This window comes from Lepidothrix coronata, unplaced genomic scaffold, assembly GCF_001604755.1.
Source record: "Lepidothrix coronata isolate B3197 unplaced genomic scaffold, Lepidothrix_coronata-1.0 Scaffold19, whole genome shotgun sequence".
In the NCBI taxonomy this organism is placed as follows: Eukaryota; Metazoa; Chordata; class Aves; order Passeriformes; family Pipridae; genus Lepidothrix; species Lepidothrix coronata.
In genome coordinates, this window is record NW_016690199.1 from 3424930 (window position 1) to 3444457 (window position 19528).

General features: G+C 43.4%; 1 protein-coding gene across 1 annotated transcript; it reads right to left on the reverse strand.

Annotated features, from left to right (window-relative positions):
• Positions 1-11173: 11173 nt before the first annotated feature.
• SIVA1 (SIVA1 apoptosis inducing factor) lies at positions 11174-13246 on the reverse strand. Its single transcript, XM_017807433.1, has 4 exons — positions 12968-13246; positions 12689-12868; positions 11886-12042; positions 11174-11412 (listed from the first exon to the last, which is right to left on the reverse strand). The coding sequence occupies exons 1-4, from the start codon at positions 13083-13085 to the stop codon at positions 11355-11357; spliced, it is 513 nt and encodes a 170-aa protein (XP_017662922.1). The 5' UTR covers positions 13086-13246; the 3' UTR covers positions 11174-11354.
• Positions 13247-19528: the final 6282 nt, after the last annotated feature.

Below are 19528 nucleotides of genomic sequence, written 5' to 3' on the forward strand. Positions count from 1 at the left end.
ACACAGGGTTGTCTGGGGTTCCTCTGCAAAACAATCACGTCACCTTTCTTTTCAGGTCACTGATAGTAACTCGGGTTTTATCAGCAGTCTCTCAATAATGAGAAAACACAGGAGCGTGTTACAAGAAAGAAAAAGTCAACAAGGACACTTCTCAAAGAGGAAGAAAACCCTCGATATAAATACTTCTATTTTCCTAACAGGTTCAGCTGAAATCTTCTCAGTGCTGAGCTGCACATGTCTGAGCAGCATCTGATCCGGGTGCACAGGCTGGTGGAGCCCCGAGCACTCGAGGGCTGCTGGAGAGGAAGGCTGTAGCAGCACAAAGAAGCTTCCAACTCCCCATCTGGAAAAAGCCCCCACAGGAGCACAGGCAATGGTAATGCCATCTGTCTTCTGCTGAGCAGATCTCCTCTCCTGGGAGCAGGAAAAAAGCTGGCACATGGAGGTGGGCTTTCACTTCCCTGCTGCACGGAGGTTGGATGCAGATTGCTGGGTGGTACCTGCAGAGACCAGGCTGCACTATTGCTGCACTTCCCCTGCCCTTTTTTTTGTCAGTTTTGTCAGAATTCCAATTCTCTATTTGCTTTTTGCCTTATGACATCGTCCTCCTTCCCCTGTCTCTTCCCAGCAGACAAGAAACAGTGGATTCCTTCCTCCTCTTCTCCCTTGCTTTCATTTTTTTTGTACCTTAGCCTGTTTCTTATCTTCTGCAGTCCCTTCTAGAGGGTGTGTTATCAACTGACAGAATATGTCTTTAAATAAGTATTTTCCTCCTTCTGGATGCTCCTTGGGTCACTGTGGAGACTTCATCTGACCCAAATCCATAGGAGCACTTTACATTGTCTATACAGACCCATGTCCTCAAGTTTAATGTGGACTCTTGTCTGGTATATTTTGGCATGAAATACTGGCCTAACCAAAGAAAAGAGCAAGTCTCCATTGAATTTTAAAGTGATTTCCTATTCCTACTGATATTTTTAATATCAATTCTGCTGCAGGTAAGAGGAGGAGGTAACGGCCCAGTGCCTTTTATCGCACACTCTTACTCCTTTTGTAGATTTAGAAAAAAAAATCTGGTCATCCCTTACTGTCTGGCAGACATTTCTGTTCTAAGGCATCCCTAAATCTGTGTGGATTTCCAGCTGATAAATGTAAAAAACCCAGGGAAAACAAAACAGAACTTTGTCTGCCCATTATCTGGCTTATCTTTACATTGTGGTGTGAACTATCGAGTTTAACCTATCTAGAGTTCTTTAGAAACATAAAGTACCTGATAAGACATTAACTGAAAATTGCTGATGGAAAACATTTACATATTCTCTTTAAAACTCTTATAAACTTTTAAGAGCTCTTTAAAACATGGGAAACTAGCACCAACCTTCTTCAGCATCCTCAAGTTCACTGCATCAGTCTGCAGCCTGAGCATCCTGAGACCAATTTATCCACTTTTCTAGTGATGTGAAAGGCTTGCAGTCCAACTCAACACTATTGATTAAACTCTTGGAATCATCTCTTTTCCCGTCCTACTGCAGAACTACCAAGGCTTCCCTTCTCTGACACCCAGCCTTCATTATCCCCTGGGTACCCACTGATCTCATTTTCTAAGAGAAACTGAGGGGGAATTCCTGCCAGGCAGCTCTGTGGAAGTTGCCCAAGAAGTTTTAACACCCTATTCCTGGATGATACTGTCCATCCTATAGTTACCCTGCTTGGCTCCAGCTAGCCTGCAGATGCAGCTTCAAAATAAAATCAAGACACTGTAATCTCCATATTGCTCCCTCCCCCCCTTATTTGGACAGCTAAGTGAAATACAAACATATGGACTCCATAAATTCTTTGTCGATGGCCTCGTGTTAAATACTCAGCCAAAGCAATGGTTATCATTAAAAAAACAATGACACCACTAGAGCATAACACAAATCCTCAGCTGTGTAGCCCAGTTTGCCCACTGACACCAGGCTGATCCTGGTCTCTGGACACTGGTCCTGTGGGCTTGGTGTTGGTGCACTCACCTAACTGCTATGAAACCCACAGGGAATCCCCACAGTCCTCTTGCAAACCTTAAAGAAGTGCTCTTACAGCTTCCTAAACTCTGAATGAAATGATGTTCTGTAGCGTTTGTGAAAGTGTAGTATGTGAACACCTGGACAGGCTGCCCAGGGAATGGTGGAGTCACTCACCATCCCTGGAGCTGTTTAAAAGCTGTGTGGCACTCAGGGACGTGGTTTAGTGGTGGGCTTGGCAGTGCTGGGTTAAAAATTGGACTCAATGATCTTAGAGGTCTTTTCCAACCTAAATTATTCTATGGTTCTATGACAGCAAATCTTGCAAGAAACACTGATCATAATCAAGAATGCATCCACAGCTAAGCAAACCAGACTAAAACAACTGAAATAAAATACTGCTGGAGACTGGTTTAAATATAGACTGAGTCAAAAGCACGTGAAGAGCACTTTGCTGCTGGAGCAAACTGTCTCTCAGTAATATGAAATGCCATAGGGAACGTGTCAGAATAGTTTGCTATAACAAATAAACACACACACACCCCGGCCCACTGAATTTCTTTTGTAATTGTAAATTCTTACGTGCAATCCAGGGTAGTCCCAAAACTTTCTGAACAGCAATGAAACTTTAGAGCATGTTACATTAAAATGTGTATCAAAATAATCATCTGAAATTTATGTCACACCTTCCAAGGAGCTCGATTCATCGCACTTTTGCTTGTGTGACATCTGACCAGATTGTCAAAACCCATTCTTACAGGGTGCTGCAGGGTACTATAACTTAAGTGATTCATGCATGCAGCTGTTAGAACTGCTTGTTGGGTTGTGAAAAAGCTCGTGGTGCCAAGTGCTGATCTAGGAGAACTCGGATCTCCATCAGCCGTCTTGGCTCCGAGTTGTCACCGAACAACAGATGGTAGCTGGAGTTAAGCAAACTAAGAAAATATTCTAAGTTAAAGGCCTCACAAGAACTGAAATTCTCGAGAAGATACAGAGAACAAGTGTTGAGGTTTGAACTAGTTTTCATGTCCAAGTAATGTATGCCACTAAACTTTAAAGGGCACTCTCATTTCTGACAGCGCTCACTATTATGGAAGTTTTCATTTAACTAGGGGAGAAGAGACCACGTGTGGAATTAATATTAGACAATTCAGGTACAGCTTGAAGCCACGACTCCTGCCTGTTAAGCTGTAATTGCCACAATGCCTGGCACTAAGGAAAAGATGAAAGAACCCCAAACCATGTTGTTTTGCAGTAGGTTACAAGCAGCAGCAGCAGAGAAAGGGCAGCATCATGAACACTGATGATCTCTTCAGCAGAGCAAGGACAGCTCTACACTTCACCAATGGAAAACTTATTAGTGCTGAGGTGAACAGAAGTGCACAGGCTCTCACGGTGTCCTTATCAGTGACATCAGCACAGAAGGGACAAATTCAATGCAAGATGTAAGGAAGACAGTTATAGCAATGATCCCAAATACAAACAGGTGGGTACAGGAGCAAACAAAAGTAGAAGTCTTGTACCAGTGAAAAAGAAAAGTCCCTCTAACTTGATGTACAATAACTCCTAGTTCTTGGTCTCACCAAGACAGTGTGCTCCAATATTGGATAGGTCAGGAATAAAAGGTATTTTCAGGACTTACAGATGCTTGTGTTCAGCTGTGCTGATCCAAAGTCACAGGAATGAAGCAGTTTTCTATAATACTTCTTTACTTCATGCCCTGGCTAAATAAGAAAGCTCCTGCACTCCTGTGACCCATCTAAATACACAAATATCTTCAAATCAGCTCTGTGAGCAACAATACTGCGACGACACCCAGCTGAGACCAAGTGCTCTCACTTTCAGAGAAGTGAGAACTTCCAGAACAACCTGGAGTTAAACCATTCAGGTATGAAAGAAGTATTCGAGCTGGCTTTCTTCTTTTGACATTTTTGGGAGGAGACTGTGAAAATTTGCACATTGACTATATATATTTCAGCCTTACATTTTACTATATGTTAATTCCTTATCCTGGTCGTCCAGACTGACCACAGTCCCAGGTTTCTAAGTTTGTTTTTATTGGGTTTAAAAATACTTTAAAATCTATTCTGGGGCAGCAAATAATCTTGCTATCATGGAAAAAGAAATCAGAACAATCAGATTACTCATTTGGGGAGGTATTACTCAGTGCAAGAAAGCGTGGGAGAATGAAGCTCCCAAAACGAAACTCGATGGGATGAGATACATAAAAGTGCATTAAATTTTGTATGTAAACTATTTGGTTGAAAATTGAATCATTTCTTTAGGCTCAGGAATCAATGTTCTGCAGAGTGCTGCACTCTACAGCACATCCCACCAAAACACTTAATGATATGAGTAAGTTTTATCATATCAGTAGTTCTAGCAGAGTAAACAGGATGCAAGAGTGGACATACTCAGACCACATAGCCTTTTACTAGTTCCTCATTTCTGACAGCAGCAATCAATGCTTAGGAGAACAGAAGAAGAATGCAGCTGGTCTAAGAGTGTTGAAGGGTTTCAACAGTACTATAAATTGTTAAGTGTATCCAAATGCACCCCACATGAATACACAGCCTTGCAGCACCCAAAAAATCATAAAATACTCGTGCTTTTGATGGACTCTGAAGGCCACAGAAGTGACCCATCTGTGAACTGGAAGTCACCAGGCTTCTTGTTCATTAGTGTTGTCTCTCTGCACTGGAGGGTCACTGGAGTACCAGTTCCTGTGACAGCCCCCAAGCAATGCTAATTTGCTGCTGGTTGACTTTGCCCTGCCTGTCACAGCCCTTTGTATCTGACAGTCCAGCATTGCTTGTACCCACCTTACAGTTCACCTGCTCAAACCCTGCCTCTCCAACAGAGCTCCCAAACAGTGCTTTGGGGACTGTGCTGAAAACCTTGCTAATCTCAAGGTGAATGACACCAATTCCTCTCCTCTCATCCAGTGCTGCTCATCTCATCAGCAAAGCCAGTTACCTTGGCCCCTGATAAATCTGTGTGACGGTTCCCAATTATTTTCTTGCCCCTCATGTGCCTGAGTGTAGAGCTGGGCACAGCTTTTGTGAGGATTCACACTATAATCTTCCTGTGGACTGAGGTCAGACTGACTAGTCCGTAATTCCTCGAATTGTTCTGCTCAAAGAATGGCACAACCCTCACCTTTTCTCCACCACCAGGACCATCCCCCAGGTGCCACTGCCATTCAGTGCCCCACTGTACATTTCCAAGTCCAGATTTACAGCCCTGCTCTTGGCAGGACTCTTTCACAGCTTTATAAGAAGCAACTTGAGTGGGATATGTTCATTTAATGCAACCAAATGTGGAGTGGGGGTATTTGAGTTTCTTTTTTTGAGGGGGGTGTTTTAAGAAAAGTGACATAACTTACATGTCGTCTGGCATATAAACACCCTTGTTTGCTATACTGATACCTTAAAATTAAAAGAAAAAATAATGTGATCAATTTATGCTTTTGCATATGATTTACATTTTACTTTCATCTTTGCAGGCAGCAAAATGGTCCTTTTTGAATTTCACGCTGTATTTTATGAATGGTACAAAGTATTTTGGATTAAAAAAAAAAATCTGTTTTGGAAACATTTGTTTTCTACCTACAGATTTTTGAGGGGAATATTCTAAAACACACTTCTTCCCCAGACTAGCAGTCCAATTTTAACAGTATCAATCACGCTGTGAGGACTTGAGAAAAACCCCAAGAACTTGGGTAACCAGCGACACAAAACCAACATCGCGCTGCCACCCTGTGGCTTTAAGATGAAACTTCTGCTACAGAGGTCGGGTGAGTGGTTATGTTTTACCTTAAGCCCCTAATCAAAGTACAAGACAAGAAAGTACTTCTGGACAAGAAGCCGCTGGCAGCTTTCAGAACTTCAGTGCAAATTTAGGAGCAATTGTATGTAAAACAGGTCAAGGTAGTACCTGGTGGTACCGTGGGGATTCTGACATTGCTGTGCAGGTTATTAAGTGGACATCTGTCCCTACAACCTACAGCTGTCTTTGTCAGGGAAAGAAGAAACAGAAAAACATTTATATCTTACAGAACAAGTGAGAAGGGGACCATTTGCTGTTATCTAACCAAACTATTACACTTGAGTCAAACAAGGCAGGAAAGTACAATTCAATAAATCCTAAAATTTGAAGTAAATCCTACAATCACAAAATGTTTAAGCAATAATAACCTCTGCAAGAGATAAGTAACGTAACATCTAGAGCTAGGTTTTAATGCAAATTACAACCATGAGAACTAAAAGCTTGCAATAAAAGTGTAAGCTAGAATAATTTGATTCCAGCTGAGGCTTTTTATTCCAGCTTTTTTCCCAGAAGAAAAAAAAAATGAAATAACAAAAGCCCAGAATACACAACACTAGCAAATATTAAAACTTGTATTACAATGGCAGCAGTTCAAAATGCAATCAAACTGTAAAAAGTATGATATTTCAATATCTGTCAAAATAAAGTATCTATAGAAAAGAAAAAGGATTACTGTGTTAATCATTAAAATATACAATATATAGTGTCTGATCACTTTCACTCTATTGCAATTTTAATAATGTAAAACAGAAAGTAATTTACAATAACTATCTTCCAATTTTCCTTTCACAAGAAGTGTTTGTTTTTAAATGACATAGCTCCCATTTATTTTTTAAAGAAGCATTAACATCTTCTGAAGCCTCTCGGCTACTTTTAATAGGTTAACCAATTTGCTTCACTAAAAACAATGTTCAAAGCTTTGCTACCTTCCTCCTTTTAGTAATGAGAGTGGATGAAAGAGCACAAGGTAAATCAGTATTGGGGTATGTGTGGGTACACGAGGCTTTCTCAGCCTCCCCTGTCCTCCTGTAAAAGCCTGCTGAGAGAAGGATGCTCTCTGGGAAGAGCATCCCACCATCCCTCTCATTTCCCGTTTGCCAAGCTGGCACACCCAAGATTATGCTGCAAAGTTTGGCTCTACAATCTTTGTGCTGCTGTAGCAGTTTTGTTTTGCACATCAGCTGAGTGCTGCTCTTGGGTGGGTCGAGGTTTTCCTCCCTCTGCTTGGACAACCCCACACATTCCTACAATGGCTTGGGATCTGAGCTCTGTCTGACAATTGATGGCAAACCACGACATGGAGCAGAGGACAAGCTTGACTTACACAGAATGAACTGTGGAGATAAACTGCCACACTAAACTTAATGGTACTCAGCACTGTTGGAATCTAGACAGAAGGGAAAGGCAACACTAACAGCTTATAATTGCAGAATCTGCCGTGATGAAACAATATTACAACTAACCAAAAATTACAAAGGAGCAGCACATGTAAGCGGTTCCACAGCAGAGGTGGGAATTCAATAACAGTTACATTTTGCTAGGATTCAATTTTTTAATCCACTTTGGTCCTGTCAAAACCCAAAGCCATCATCGTGTAGGGAGCATGGTGAGAGAGAAACACGTATTCCTTGCACAGTGCTGGCATTTGCTGTTTTCTAACCCATCCAGCCAAAGGCCAGTTGTGTGCTGGCCAAACCAACAAAGATGATACTGTTTCCATTTCTACTTCTTGGTTGCACCTCTTCAAGTAAAGATTCAGAAGATTTAAACCATTTGTAGATTGCTGACTTCTTATTGTCTCACAGCTGATGGCAGCAAATACAGCACAGAGGCAAAGCATGAATGTCTTACCCATATTGATAAAGAAAAAAAGGACATTGTCTTGCACTCACACCCATGAAACTTGGTTTGTGCCCTGCCCCTGAGACAACACAGAGCTTCATCTAGTTATCACCTGCTCAGAAATAATTAAATAAAAAAAAAGGCCATGAATTGGTTAAAAGTCAGGGTCTGAATGGGTAGGACATCAAAACAAAAGGAGGGGATGAGGCTGAGATGCTGGCTGTACTAAACAGAAGACACACCAATCACAGAATGACACTGGTTAGATTTGAGAGCTAAGATTTATTTATTTTTATTTTTCATGTTTTCTGGATCATCTGTGGAACGGTTCACTTTTCTCTGGAAGAGCAAACCTGAGCTGCAAAACATATGAGAATTGCCATGTGAACAGGACAAATGCTATTGAAGGAGACAATTCAAGTGTATTTGTTCTTTTCACTGAGCTTCTTTGCCTGTAGCAAATGTGGATAGAGCCTTCCCAAATCTTCGTTCGCGAAGCCTCGCCATGATGATGATGATGAGCTTCTTTATATGTTGTGGGTTTGTTCTAATGTAAGGTGTAGATGCTGGAGACTACTGAAGTCACCACCTTAGATAGTCCTTAAATATCTGGCATCTCTGAAACCACACATTTCTAGAATTTACTCACATATTAGGCTTAAAAGAAATTGTTTTATCCTGATCAGATCAGTTGACTTCCTTTTAGACATAAAACTGTGCTCTTTGAGACATATGTCACCAGTGATGACATACAGGCCTCAGAAGTTTCTCACCCATCTGTAAAATCATTACTGCAGGATATTTTCACCCATCAATATGCTGGCTCCTCAGGGGATTTCCTTCCCTTGGAACAGCAGGCAAACTTTGATTTTTGACACTTTGCACTCAGTATGAGGGGAAGAACATATGATAATAACAAAAAAGCAGAGTATTACACCCAATTTCCTGCTAAATTATTAAAGCAATTTCTCTTGCTCTCTTATGCTGTCCTAGTGGTACCCAATGTACAGCTCTATGATCGGTGGCAACAGACTGATGTTGTGAGTAAGAATTAATTAGCCAAAGAGAAAAATCTTTGAACCTCCCACCCAAAGATTTTTCCATTCACACAGGTTTCTTTTTTAGTGTAGGCAATATAAAGATTTACAAACAGTCCCCAGCCTTACCTCCCATTGTTTATCTGAGACCTACAGGGCTAGAGCAGGAACTTTCCTGAATAATATTTGAGTTTTCTGTAGACAAGGGCAGTTTTCACACCTTCTGAAGGCAGAGAAGCAAGTGAGTGGTAACCACTAAAACCCATTTCTCATTTGAACGATGCACCACCCCTGTGCAAGAGCTGACCACACTGTTCTGTGCTCCTCCTGCCCTGCTCCTCCCAGCCTCAAACCTTCTTCCAGCCCTCCTGCTTCTTTCTTCTCCCAGCTCTTCCCGCCGCATCGGGTATCTGCCTGAATGCACAACCATCTTTCAAGCAGCTAGAGGATAACAAATAAGAACATTAAGCCATGAAATCCATGTCACTGTTTACAGGGGACAGCTTTCTATGAAATACAGCAGTGACTAAATGAGCCAAAACCCCATATCTATCAACTACTTTGAAACACGAATCATCTGTAAACAACATGTCTCATCTCTCCCTGAGCCTGGAAGCAAAACAGTATTTTCAGTCTCTCACCCTCAGGAGAGAATGAGAAAAGGCAGACATATTTAAAGGTTTCAGTTTGAAAAATATGCTTGACTGAAAAACACTTTTGTTCACTGCTTAAATCTTCAAATGAAATAAAACCAAGTTTTAAAACTCTTCCCTAAAACTAACACCTAAATGCAGTAAGCCACAGATCCTTCCCATTCATAAAGCTCAGCTTTGTAGTTTAAAATGATTGCCATAGGAGCAACATTCTGGAAACTGCACCAAAGATCTGCCACCATCCTGACTTCATCTGTTACAGCTTTGAAATGACAGATACTGCTGTGGAACTGCTGCACACTCCAACTAATTCTGTCACTACTAGCTCTCCCACCTCAGCCTTTTTTTTTTTTGTTATGGGGATGAAGACAAGATACATTTTACAGTTGCTCAAAATCCAGACTGGAGTAAGAACTAGTAAACTCTCCCACTTCAACTGGCACCAAAGCCTGCAGAACAGGGAAAGTAACCAGATCCATCAGCCAGTCTAGGGTGACACAGATGGTTGACCCAGTAGTGAAGGGACATCCCCCAGGATACCCTAAAGCCACAAATGCTTTTAAAGTGTCTCTGTGTAGTTACACCAAGTGCTACACTGGGGCTAGAAAGGATGTCATCTTGCACCTCACCGTGGCAGATACATCCAAAGCCATGTGATGTGCAGCTAAGAAGTGCAGCTATTCAGCAACAGCCACACCCACGCTTTGCTAAAGCATTTACTGTTCTTTGGGCAGCTGCAGTATTCTGACAGGTAAATAACCAGAGTGCTTTCAACAGACTGTCAAATACAGGGTCCCCATGAGGGAGAAGTCTCTTCAAACAGAAAGGAGAGGATCAGGTAAAAAAAAGGTTACTCCACCCAAAACATACCAATCACAGTTGAGAAGATTGGGAATCATGAGTGGGTGACTTTGCTTTGGGAATTCCAGGCAAAGAATTCGAGAAACAGACCATTAGCTGTGAGTGTCAGGAGAATTTCTTTTTTTCTGTCAAATCTATTCCTTTTATCCTACAGTCCTGAATCAGCCACTTAAGTCAGCATTTTCCTGAGGTAAAGACCACTGTAGTTTTGTCTTATGTATAGTTGGTGTGTAAGATGAAAAGCATTTTTTTAAGAAACATAGCAAAAACAGTAAAAGAAAACTACTTTGAGAGGCTATCCAGTAGTACTTTACTTCACTCCTACAGCACAAACAATGCCAAGCAAACTGGTCTCTGCAGTGATGTGAAAGGAAAGCAAGGAATGAGCTGGTTTATGGAAAGATACACTTGAGTGTAGACCATTTCTCAGACCACTTCCTGAGCTATTTTTGAGTGGGTATTCAGGACAATATGAAGTTTATAGTGTAGATGATCAACTCACAAACAAGCTGCTTTCCAGTAAAGACCTTGCAAGGAGGGTACTGGAAAATTAACTATTGAGAAAAGCTTTCCTGCTCCGAGCCTGGTATACTATTGCTTTTTCTATCAAAGTTACCATAGAAAGATTAAAACTATTCAAGCTGTCAGTAATCACAGTGTTTGTGATAGCTTAAAAAAATAATTAACCAGTAATCAGCAAATTCTCTATTTGGAAAAACCTTCAGGCCTGGTTGATTTTCCTAGTTAGCTCACAAAAAAAATGCTGTGTCCAGAATGGATTCACTCTCACGTGAAAACACAGAAGGAGCAAATTATTTCTATTCTGATCTCACAAAAGTGTGTCCTAACATGAGCAACATATGGAGAGAATATTCTGAATTCTGTATCACATCAGGAACACCAGGCATACCACAACTAGGGAAAAGGAGAAAGCCAACTCAAAATAATCTAGAAAGCTTTAAAATATACATGTTTATTTAGCTGCAATATTTAAAAGTACAATATAAAGATATAAAACATAGAAATTCCGTAACTAATTCACATGCTAAAAGGATTAATCGACCAGCTGTAAGGAGAAGACTTCATGAAATTCATGGACATTTTAGCCACAAGGGTTATTTCATCAAGTTTCAGACTTGAAATATTGAACAACCGTTGCAGAGAACTTGCTCTCCCACATCAGCATAACTAGGGAAAAAAAAAAAAAAGGAAAACCAGAAGAAACAAAGTCAGTGTGTCAACTGTTTCTGGAACATAGCAATAAATGCCATCCTATTCCATTATCAACTGTAACCACGGGACTCCCACGCAGCACATTCAGTATTTCTTTATATCACAGAAATGTTAACAACGAGGGCAAAAACTCAGGATTATTCCTTGAGAGTGCATTCATTCACCATTGGCCAGCACACTACACTGCTGGTGGGAAAGCAAGGGGAATTTTTGCCTCCTACAGCATTTAAATAAGAAGATAAACTAGACTTGCACTCATAATACTGCTTCATCCAGGCATTTTGGTTGGCATGTTTCAGACAGTTTTACTGCTGCTGAAGTTTAAAAAGAGTTTTAAGCCCTTTACGTGGATGAGCTAGATATCTGTTGGGTCCAATTTTTAGGGCATATATAATTAAAATAAGCTTAGAAACTTGAAAGGCACTTACTCGATAGTGGAGCACAAAGAGCAGGCAACCCTGTTACAGCAGCTGCAGAGCCTGCTGCAGCTCTGGCAGACAAACCGGTCACACTGCGTGCACACCTCCTTGACATCAGTGGTTCTTACACACGATGAGCAGGCTCTGGAAGCTCCCACGGGTGGAACTGCTTGGAAAAGATACGATTAAGAAGTGACCGTACTTTAGAGCAAGACAGAGAAAGCACCTGGAAGTCCGGAGAGCTGCGGAGCCTCCGCTCACAGCTACAGGTGGCAGCACTTCGCAGAACACACGGGCAGGCACCGCCACAGCGAGCGCCGCTTGGAACTTTCTTGGTTCTTTCTCTGCTCAGTGGCAAGCCACTAAAGGATTCTAGCGCAGACCATACATGTGACAGCTCGCAAATCTGTCAGCGAAGCTCAAATCTAACAATTCCTTTGAGGAAAATCAATAAAGAAGAACTATGCAGTCTATAACCACTCATCGCAGTCTGCAACCACTCATCGCAGTCTGCAGCCTCCTCGCGAGGGGAGGATGAAGCTGTGTCAGGGGAGGTTTAGGCTCGATACTGGGAAAAGGTTCTTCACCCAGAAGGTGGTCGGGCACTGGAATAGGCTCCCCAAGGAAGTGGTCACAGCATCAAGCCTTACAGAGTTCAAGAAGCGTTTGGACACCGCTCTCAGGCACATGGTGTGATTCTTGGGGATGTCCTGTGCAGGGCAGGAACTAAACTTCATTGATCCTTGTGGGTCCCTCCCAGCTCAGTATATTCAACGGTTCTGTGACCTCCCCCGGGCCCAGCGGGCACCTACCCCTCTCCGCGGGCCGCCGCAGCAGTTTCCCGTCGTGGCCGATGAGGAGCTGCCCGTTCCAGCGGGACCCCCCTCCCTGCGCATCCCCGGGCGGCTCCGGCTCCGGCGGGCGGGCGGCGGCGGGACCGGCGCCTTCCATGTACGCCTGGGCCCCCCTGAAGAGCAGCCGCCGGGTCCTCTCTGCCAGCGGGAGAGGAGGAGAGCAGAGTTAGGGTCGGCCTCCCCATCGCATCCCTCCGGCGCTCGGCCGCCCCGGCGCTCCCCGCCCCCCCGGCTCACCGAACACCTCCCGCCGATACTCCTCGCCCCGCACGCCGCGGCTCAGCTCCCGCAGCCCCACGCGGGTCTTCAGCTGGAGCGGGGCCGCCTCCCCGAAGGGGCAGGAGCGTTTCGGCATGGCCGGACCGGCCCCGGCCCGCCCCCGCCGCGTCACCGCCGCGCCGGGCCCGGGCCGAACATCCCCGACCGGGCACTTTGGGAGCCGCGGTACCGCCCGGTTCTTCCCGCAGGGAAGGAGGGGCTTCGTCCTTGTAATGCCGCTTCCCGCCGCGTCCCGAGCGCCCGGCGCTGCCCGCCCGGGTTGGCAGAACCGCCCGCCCGGCCCCGCCCGCCGCCACCGCCCCGCAGGCGTCACCTCCCTGCGCCCGCACCGGGGGGACCCGGCGGGGCAGAGAGAAACGAGCTTTGGAACTCGGGTTTGCCCATAAACACAGACTTACAGAATCACAGGATAGTCTGAGTTGGAAAGGATCCACTAGAATGATCCGGTCCAATCCCTGAGCTCTGCGCAGGACACCCCAAGAGTCAAACCACGTATCTGAGAGCGTTGTCCAAATGCTGCTTAAACTCTGTCGGGCTTGGTGCTTTGATCACTGCCCTGGGAAGCCTGTTCCAGTGCCCAATCACCGTCTGGGTGAAGAACCTTTTCCTAATGTCCAACCTAAACTTCTGACACAACTTTAGGCCATTCCCTCGGGTCCTGTCACCAGTCACAACAGAGAGAAGATCCGTACCTGCTCCTGCTCTTCCCCTAACGAGGAGGTTGTAGCTGCAATGAGGTCTCCCCTCAGCCTCCTCTTCTCCAGGCTGAACAGACCAAGTGACCTCAGCTGCTCCTCACACACCTTCCCCTCAAGGCCCTTCACCATCTTCATTGCCCTCCTTTGGATGCTCTCTGATAGCTTAATGTCTTTCTTATATTTGTGGTACCCAGAACTGCCACAATATTCAAGGTGAGGCTGCCCCACTGCAGAGCAGAGCAGGACAATCCCCTTCCTCACCCAGCTGGTGATGCTTTGCATGATGCCCCCCAGGACATAGTTGGCCCTCCTGGCTGCCAGGGCACTGCTGACTCATATTCAACTTGCCATCGACCAGGACTCCCCCAGGTCCCTTTCCTCATCTATCCGTACATCCAGGGTTGCCGTGTCCCAGGTGCAGAATCCAGCATCTACCCTTGTTAAACTTCATATGCTTGGTGATTGCCCAGTCCTCTCATTCCTCGAGGTCTCTCTGCAAGGCCTCTCTGCCCTCCAGGAAGTCTACAGCTCCTCCCAATTTTGTATCATCTGCAAACTTACTTAGTATCTCTTTAAGTCCTGTATCCAAGTCGTTAATGAACTCTTTGCCCGTCAGTGCTTTTTGCCTTGCCTTCCCTCTGCAGGTTATACTGTGCTCACCGAGCTCTTCCTGCAGCCTCAACCCCTGCCCAGGTTTGGGCGGTCTGAATGCTGTGGAACCAAAAAAAAAAAAACACGTGCAAAAGCACGAGAATTCACTTAAAAAAAGAATTACTGAGGAGGCTGGAGACCCCCTGTCTGGCAGAGGGACTCCAGGGGGCTCCTCAGAGCAGACAAGAGCAGGCGTGGGTTCACCGCTGTGGGCACAGTGAGTTTTTGGGGTCTGGTGGCCAGGTTCAGCTAAATCCAGAGTCCCCTGAGACTTTCTGCTGTGACAGGGGATTATTGTAATTAATTTGCCGTTTATAAATAAACTCTGTAGGTGTGGTTTCAGAGGTTAAAAGCCTCAGGCACCATTCCAAGTAGCAGTTGGACTGGTTACTGCATATATTTTGAAAATACATTGTTTTCCTCAGGGCGAACAAGTTTAAAACTGGGGGTGATGTTCCGGTGCAATGTTTTGTGTCATTTGAAGAACATAATCAGACAGGGCAGTTGCAGTTCTTCCAGAGAGGTCTCTGAACCCAAAACTTCCCCTGTATGGACTCTAGGACTCTGGAAAGAATCACAACCAAGTACAGGAGTGATTTTTCCATGAATAAATTTACAATCTACTGAGTCCAAAGGACTTGTGAACACTCGTGGTTTCTTTGTTCTAATCTGGCCAAGAACAAGTTACACCAACAGATGTACATTTCTTTCTGAAAAACAAACAAACAAACAAACAAACAACCGCCCCCCCCAAAAAAAAACAAACACCAAAAACTCCAAGCAATAAACAACTCCCCCCCAAATAGTGACAGAATCAATATTTTTAAAGCGTTTTCTCTCATTTGGAAACTCATAAAAGTTTTTGTGTATGATTTCAATACTAGCACAAGATTTAGAATGGCAATCATTTGTATGAAAGTGCAATATGCAAGACATACAATATAGATCTATGTGTTGAAAATGGGCCACAATACCTAACACACTAACCCTGGTTTCATTTCTCAAATTCTTCCAAAACTATTGAGACACCAAGACCAGTACTGAGCACAGTGTCTAACTACATCTATAGAATCACAGAATATCTTGAGTTGGAAGGGACCCATAAGGATCATCAAGTCCAGTTCCTGGCTCTGCATAGGGCAACCCCAAAAATACCACCATGTGCTTGAGAGTGTTGCTCAAACACCAAAATTATGTTTCCACCATTTGCTGAGCTGCTGACAGTTTGCAGGTACAACCACACTGAATTGACACAGCTTAATGTGATTTTTTTTTTTTTTTTTTGGTCTGTGGAGCTGATCAGCCCATCCTTGTGGATTGGAAGCTATGGTTGTAACTCACAGTAATTCACAAAAATCTCTCCTGAGCTCCAAAGTCTAACTCCTGCCATGCTTTCTTTAGCTGTAAAGGTTTCTACTCTGTATTTTTCTGCACATATTTGCAAATGTATGCTTAAGGATGTTCAGCAGACAATTTTTATTGAAAACTCAGTCTTTCCTTTCTCTTTAAAAAAACTTCTCTGTAAATATTCATTAGCTGTACACTCTGCTGCCCCTGAAGCTCTCTGGGGAGTATGTAGAATGTAATCCCAGTAGGAAGGAGCCCCGTTGGGATAGAGGGCAGCAGATCACACGTTTCATTATTACGGCATAGGATACGAGTGGATGGAACTTGTCTGTCTGAGAACTGGCTGAACTATGAAGAAAGAGGAAAAGCACTATTCTGCTTGTGGAGAAGGAGTGCTCTGGAACACTGATCTCAAATATGAATTAGATTTGAAAGAGAGCAGCTCATGCTGCAGCAGTGCCACCGGTGCTGTCACTAAAGGGTAAATTTAAGGGCACTTACAGAGAATCACAGAATATTCTGAGTTGGAAGGGACTTTCCCCGAGGGCTGATTACATTTGACATGTGCCACAACCCCCCACTGCAGGGCAGATATAGAAATGTTCTATTGCAGCTCTCTGAGTCAGCCTTGGGTGGTGACATCTCTTAATTGCTTTGCAAGACTCAACCTCAATAACATCTGCCACTGATAAGCTGTCTCCTGTTTGTAAGCTATGAAGGCAAAACAATTCCATCTGCTCTGCACCAGCACACCTGAGCATCCTGCAGGAAGGGAATTGAGTCACCTGCCTGTCTGATGACTTGTTACCCAACACAATGGTGCTGGGTGTTTTATTAGTTTCAGAGCAGTAACCCTTGAGGAAAGTTCACTGGTGATTTGGAAGTAGCAGAAAGGCTGGGCTCTGATCTGGCAAAGCTTGCAGGCCTTGAACATTCCTGAAAATTAAAGCTCATGATTTTTCAGGTTAGTTAATGAGATTCTGAATGTGAAAAAACAACCCAAACAAATCCCGAACCACCAGAGGTAATTGTGAAATACAATGATTTTGGTTTATCCTTGAAAACCTTTTTGTGAAAAAAGCCCAAAGAATAAAAATTACAGTCTTTTTCTTGCTACTGTGCTTCTCCTGTGCCCATGTGAATATTACAGACAAGTTGCCTGGTTGATAGCTTTGTCACTTACAGCAAAAAGGAAAATTACATTTCATTTTTTTTTTTCAGTGGTTTCCATTTTCAGTAAGCAAGTTTAAGGAGCAAAATGAACCGCTGTTATTAAGTCTGTCTTTCCTATATTCTATTTCTACCAGTGCTTCAAGAAAGTCAGGGCACGCACAGGAGGACTTTGGCCATAATTCATCACTTCTACATTTTAGAGGTCAGAAATTTTCTGAGCCAAAATTTCCATCTGGATCTTAATGTTTAACAGCTGTCAGCAGGCCCACTCTTCAGGAATTTTTCCAGTCCCTTTCTCAAAACCAGTAACATTTAATTTCTTATTTTGTCTAGCAGGGTCTAGAACTGAGCAATATATTATTTATAAATATATTATTTATAAAAACCTGTTTCATCAAGTTTGTTTTCACTTCCCTGCCTGTTAATTTCTTTGTTTGTCTCCTATGTCTAATTTTATAAAAGATGATGAATAACCATGCTCTACTGACTCTCTGAATAACAATGACTATGATGATGTCATCCTCCTTAATTTTTCCTTCTAGCTGATGTATTTTGTTCACATTGAAGCACTCCTTTGCAGTGTGTCCTGATCCACATCACCTGTGCCACATCCCAGTGCACAGCAGGGAAAGCCAGGTGGGAAGGGAGGGAGCCCTGAGTGCCCCAAGAGCTCTGTGCAGCAGGGATCTGTGTGGCTGAGGGCACCCAGCACACCTAAGCCTCAGATGTCCTTTTCCATGCCTCTTACAGTCCCTGACATCCTTCCTGAAACTGGCTGGCCAGTGTATCAGCTGCAGGTATGCTACTCACCTGGATAACATGAATTTAAAGGTGTTTTCTTCTTGGTCCCTTCCCTAATAATTCCTGACATACAATTTGCCATTTTGGTTACTAATGAAGTACCAAAGTGATGCTTTCAGGGAAATGCTATTATTTTGCATAAATGGGTCTCAGCATTCCTCCCCTGAGTGCCTATAAAAGGTGTAGATTTAGATTTTTAATACTCCAATAAGCAATTACAGAGTTAAAGATTTTTGTTTGTTTGTTTGTGATCCATCTGTAAGACAATCATAATGAGAGTTTATCTGTCAGTCAATGCTTCCAGCTACTCCAAAATATGATTAGGAATAAACAGGTAGACTGGAAAATAAAAATCACAGGCAGTGTAAGTCACAGACATTGCAACTCAATACTGCATGCTTTCTTAAAAGGAAAATAACTTAAAAGCTTGGAACAGAGCAAATTGAGAAAAATTCTGCCTGCTGTTTTAGGAAGGGTCAGAAAAAATATACAGGATAGTTGATTTGGCTTTGTGAATCTAAATATTCATCAGTCTTACTTCTTCCTCTCCATGCCTTGCTTTGCAAGCAACCTTTACCCACCTACAGTAACAAGTCAAAGTATTCCATGTCAGGAACAGGTGGGACATAAATATCAATCCAGGAGATTATATTAGCTTTTAGATTGTTCCAAATGCCTAACAGCAGGGTCTCATAAGCATCAGAAAGGCCTTCAATATACTTAATCTTTCCCTTCAGCTTCACTTATACCAAAGGCTTCCCCTCCCCGTGCTTGTAGTAAAAATTCCCCACTTATTCTGTTCTTTCATTATTAGGCCATTTAGAAACAAACTGAAACACAATACCTAGAGGTGGAACTCTGTCTTTTACACCTCTTCAAATAACCAGTTTCCTTAACTGTATTGATATAAAATGAGTGGATTTTGGCCAATTCGCTGTTTCTTCTGTAATGTTTTCATGCTAAAATGGTCAAAGGAATACTATGGAAATTTTTTAAAGTATATTATAGAAGCTGATGTGGTTGGCCATGTGCCAGCATGCAGCCTGTGTTAGGTTGGATGGGGTATCAGGAGGCACACACATCCTCCGTCAGGCCTGGGGTGAAGCACCGCACCCCACGCGCTCTGTCCCACTGCACTGTCCTTCCTGCGCTCTGCAATATGGATTTGAAGATAAAACCCCCCCAAACCTCCTTGAATAAATTTGCTTTTTCTGAAGGGGTTCATGGCCCTTTCCTTTCTTCGGTACCTTCCTCTTGCTGTGTAGTACATCAGCCTCAAGAGACAACAAGTGTACAGCTCGGCTCGAAGGGCTACACCCTGACCAGACATTGTCTGTTCACAAGAGCAAGTCATTTTACAGGGACTCGATAACACAGAGTTCATGCCCTCATCTTAATGAGTTAGTTTATGCGTCAAGATAATTTTTGATAAACTGGTGATGTGTGGGATTAAGGGCTGGCTCTTGAGGAATGCTGCTGTTAAGCCGAGGCTCTGCCATGCTGCCATGGTTGCTCTTAAATTAGCACAGTGTGGTTGAATTTCATAGCGTGTTTCTGTCCTGCCAGCTCTGAGAAACACCAGTGCTGCTCAGGAGATCAGAGCACCCAAAGGTCCTGCTCACACTAGAGGGCACTCTCAAAACTACAAATTATTTTTGCTGTTGTGAAGATGTTATTGTTCTGCTGACAGGGTTTACAAAGGGGCTGTTTTCTCCAAGATGTTTTTCATGTTTGTTGTTGTTCCTGGCCTTTCCACCAGTAGCGTGCCTTCATTTCTGTTGCCACGCACTTTCTTTTCATTTTGCTTCTTTCCAAATTATTTTAATCTGTCACAAATAAAGGAAATTGA

What these genes read in the sequence shown, in the direction of transcription:
- SIVA1 (XM_017807433.1), bottom strand. Translation starts at nt 13,085, where the DNA reads ATGCCGAAACGCTCCTGCCCCTTCGGGGAGGCGGCCCCGCTCCAGCTG. An exon ending in GTATCGGCGGGAGGTGTTCG is followed by an intron (nt 12,869 to 12,967) that starts GTGAGCCGGGGG and finishes TCCCGCTGGCAG; the next exon opens with AGAGGACCCGGCGGCTGCTC. An exon ending in TCTTTGTGCTCCACTATCGA is followed by an intron (nt 11,413 to 11,885) that starts GTAAGTGCCTTT and finishes TTTTTTCCCTAG; the next exon opens with TTATGCTGATGTGGGAGAGC.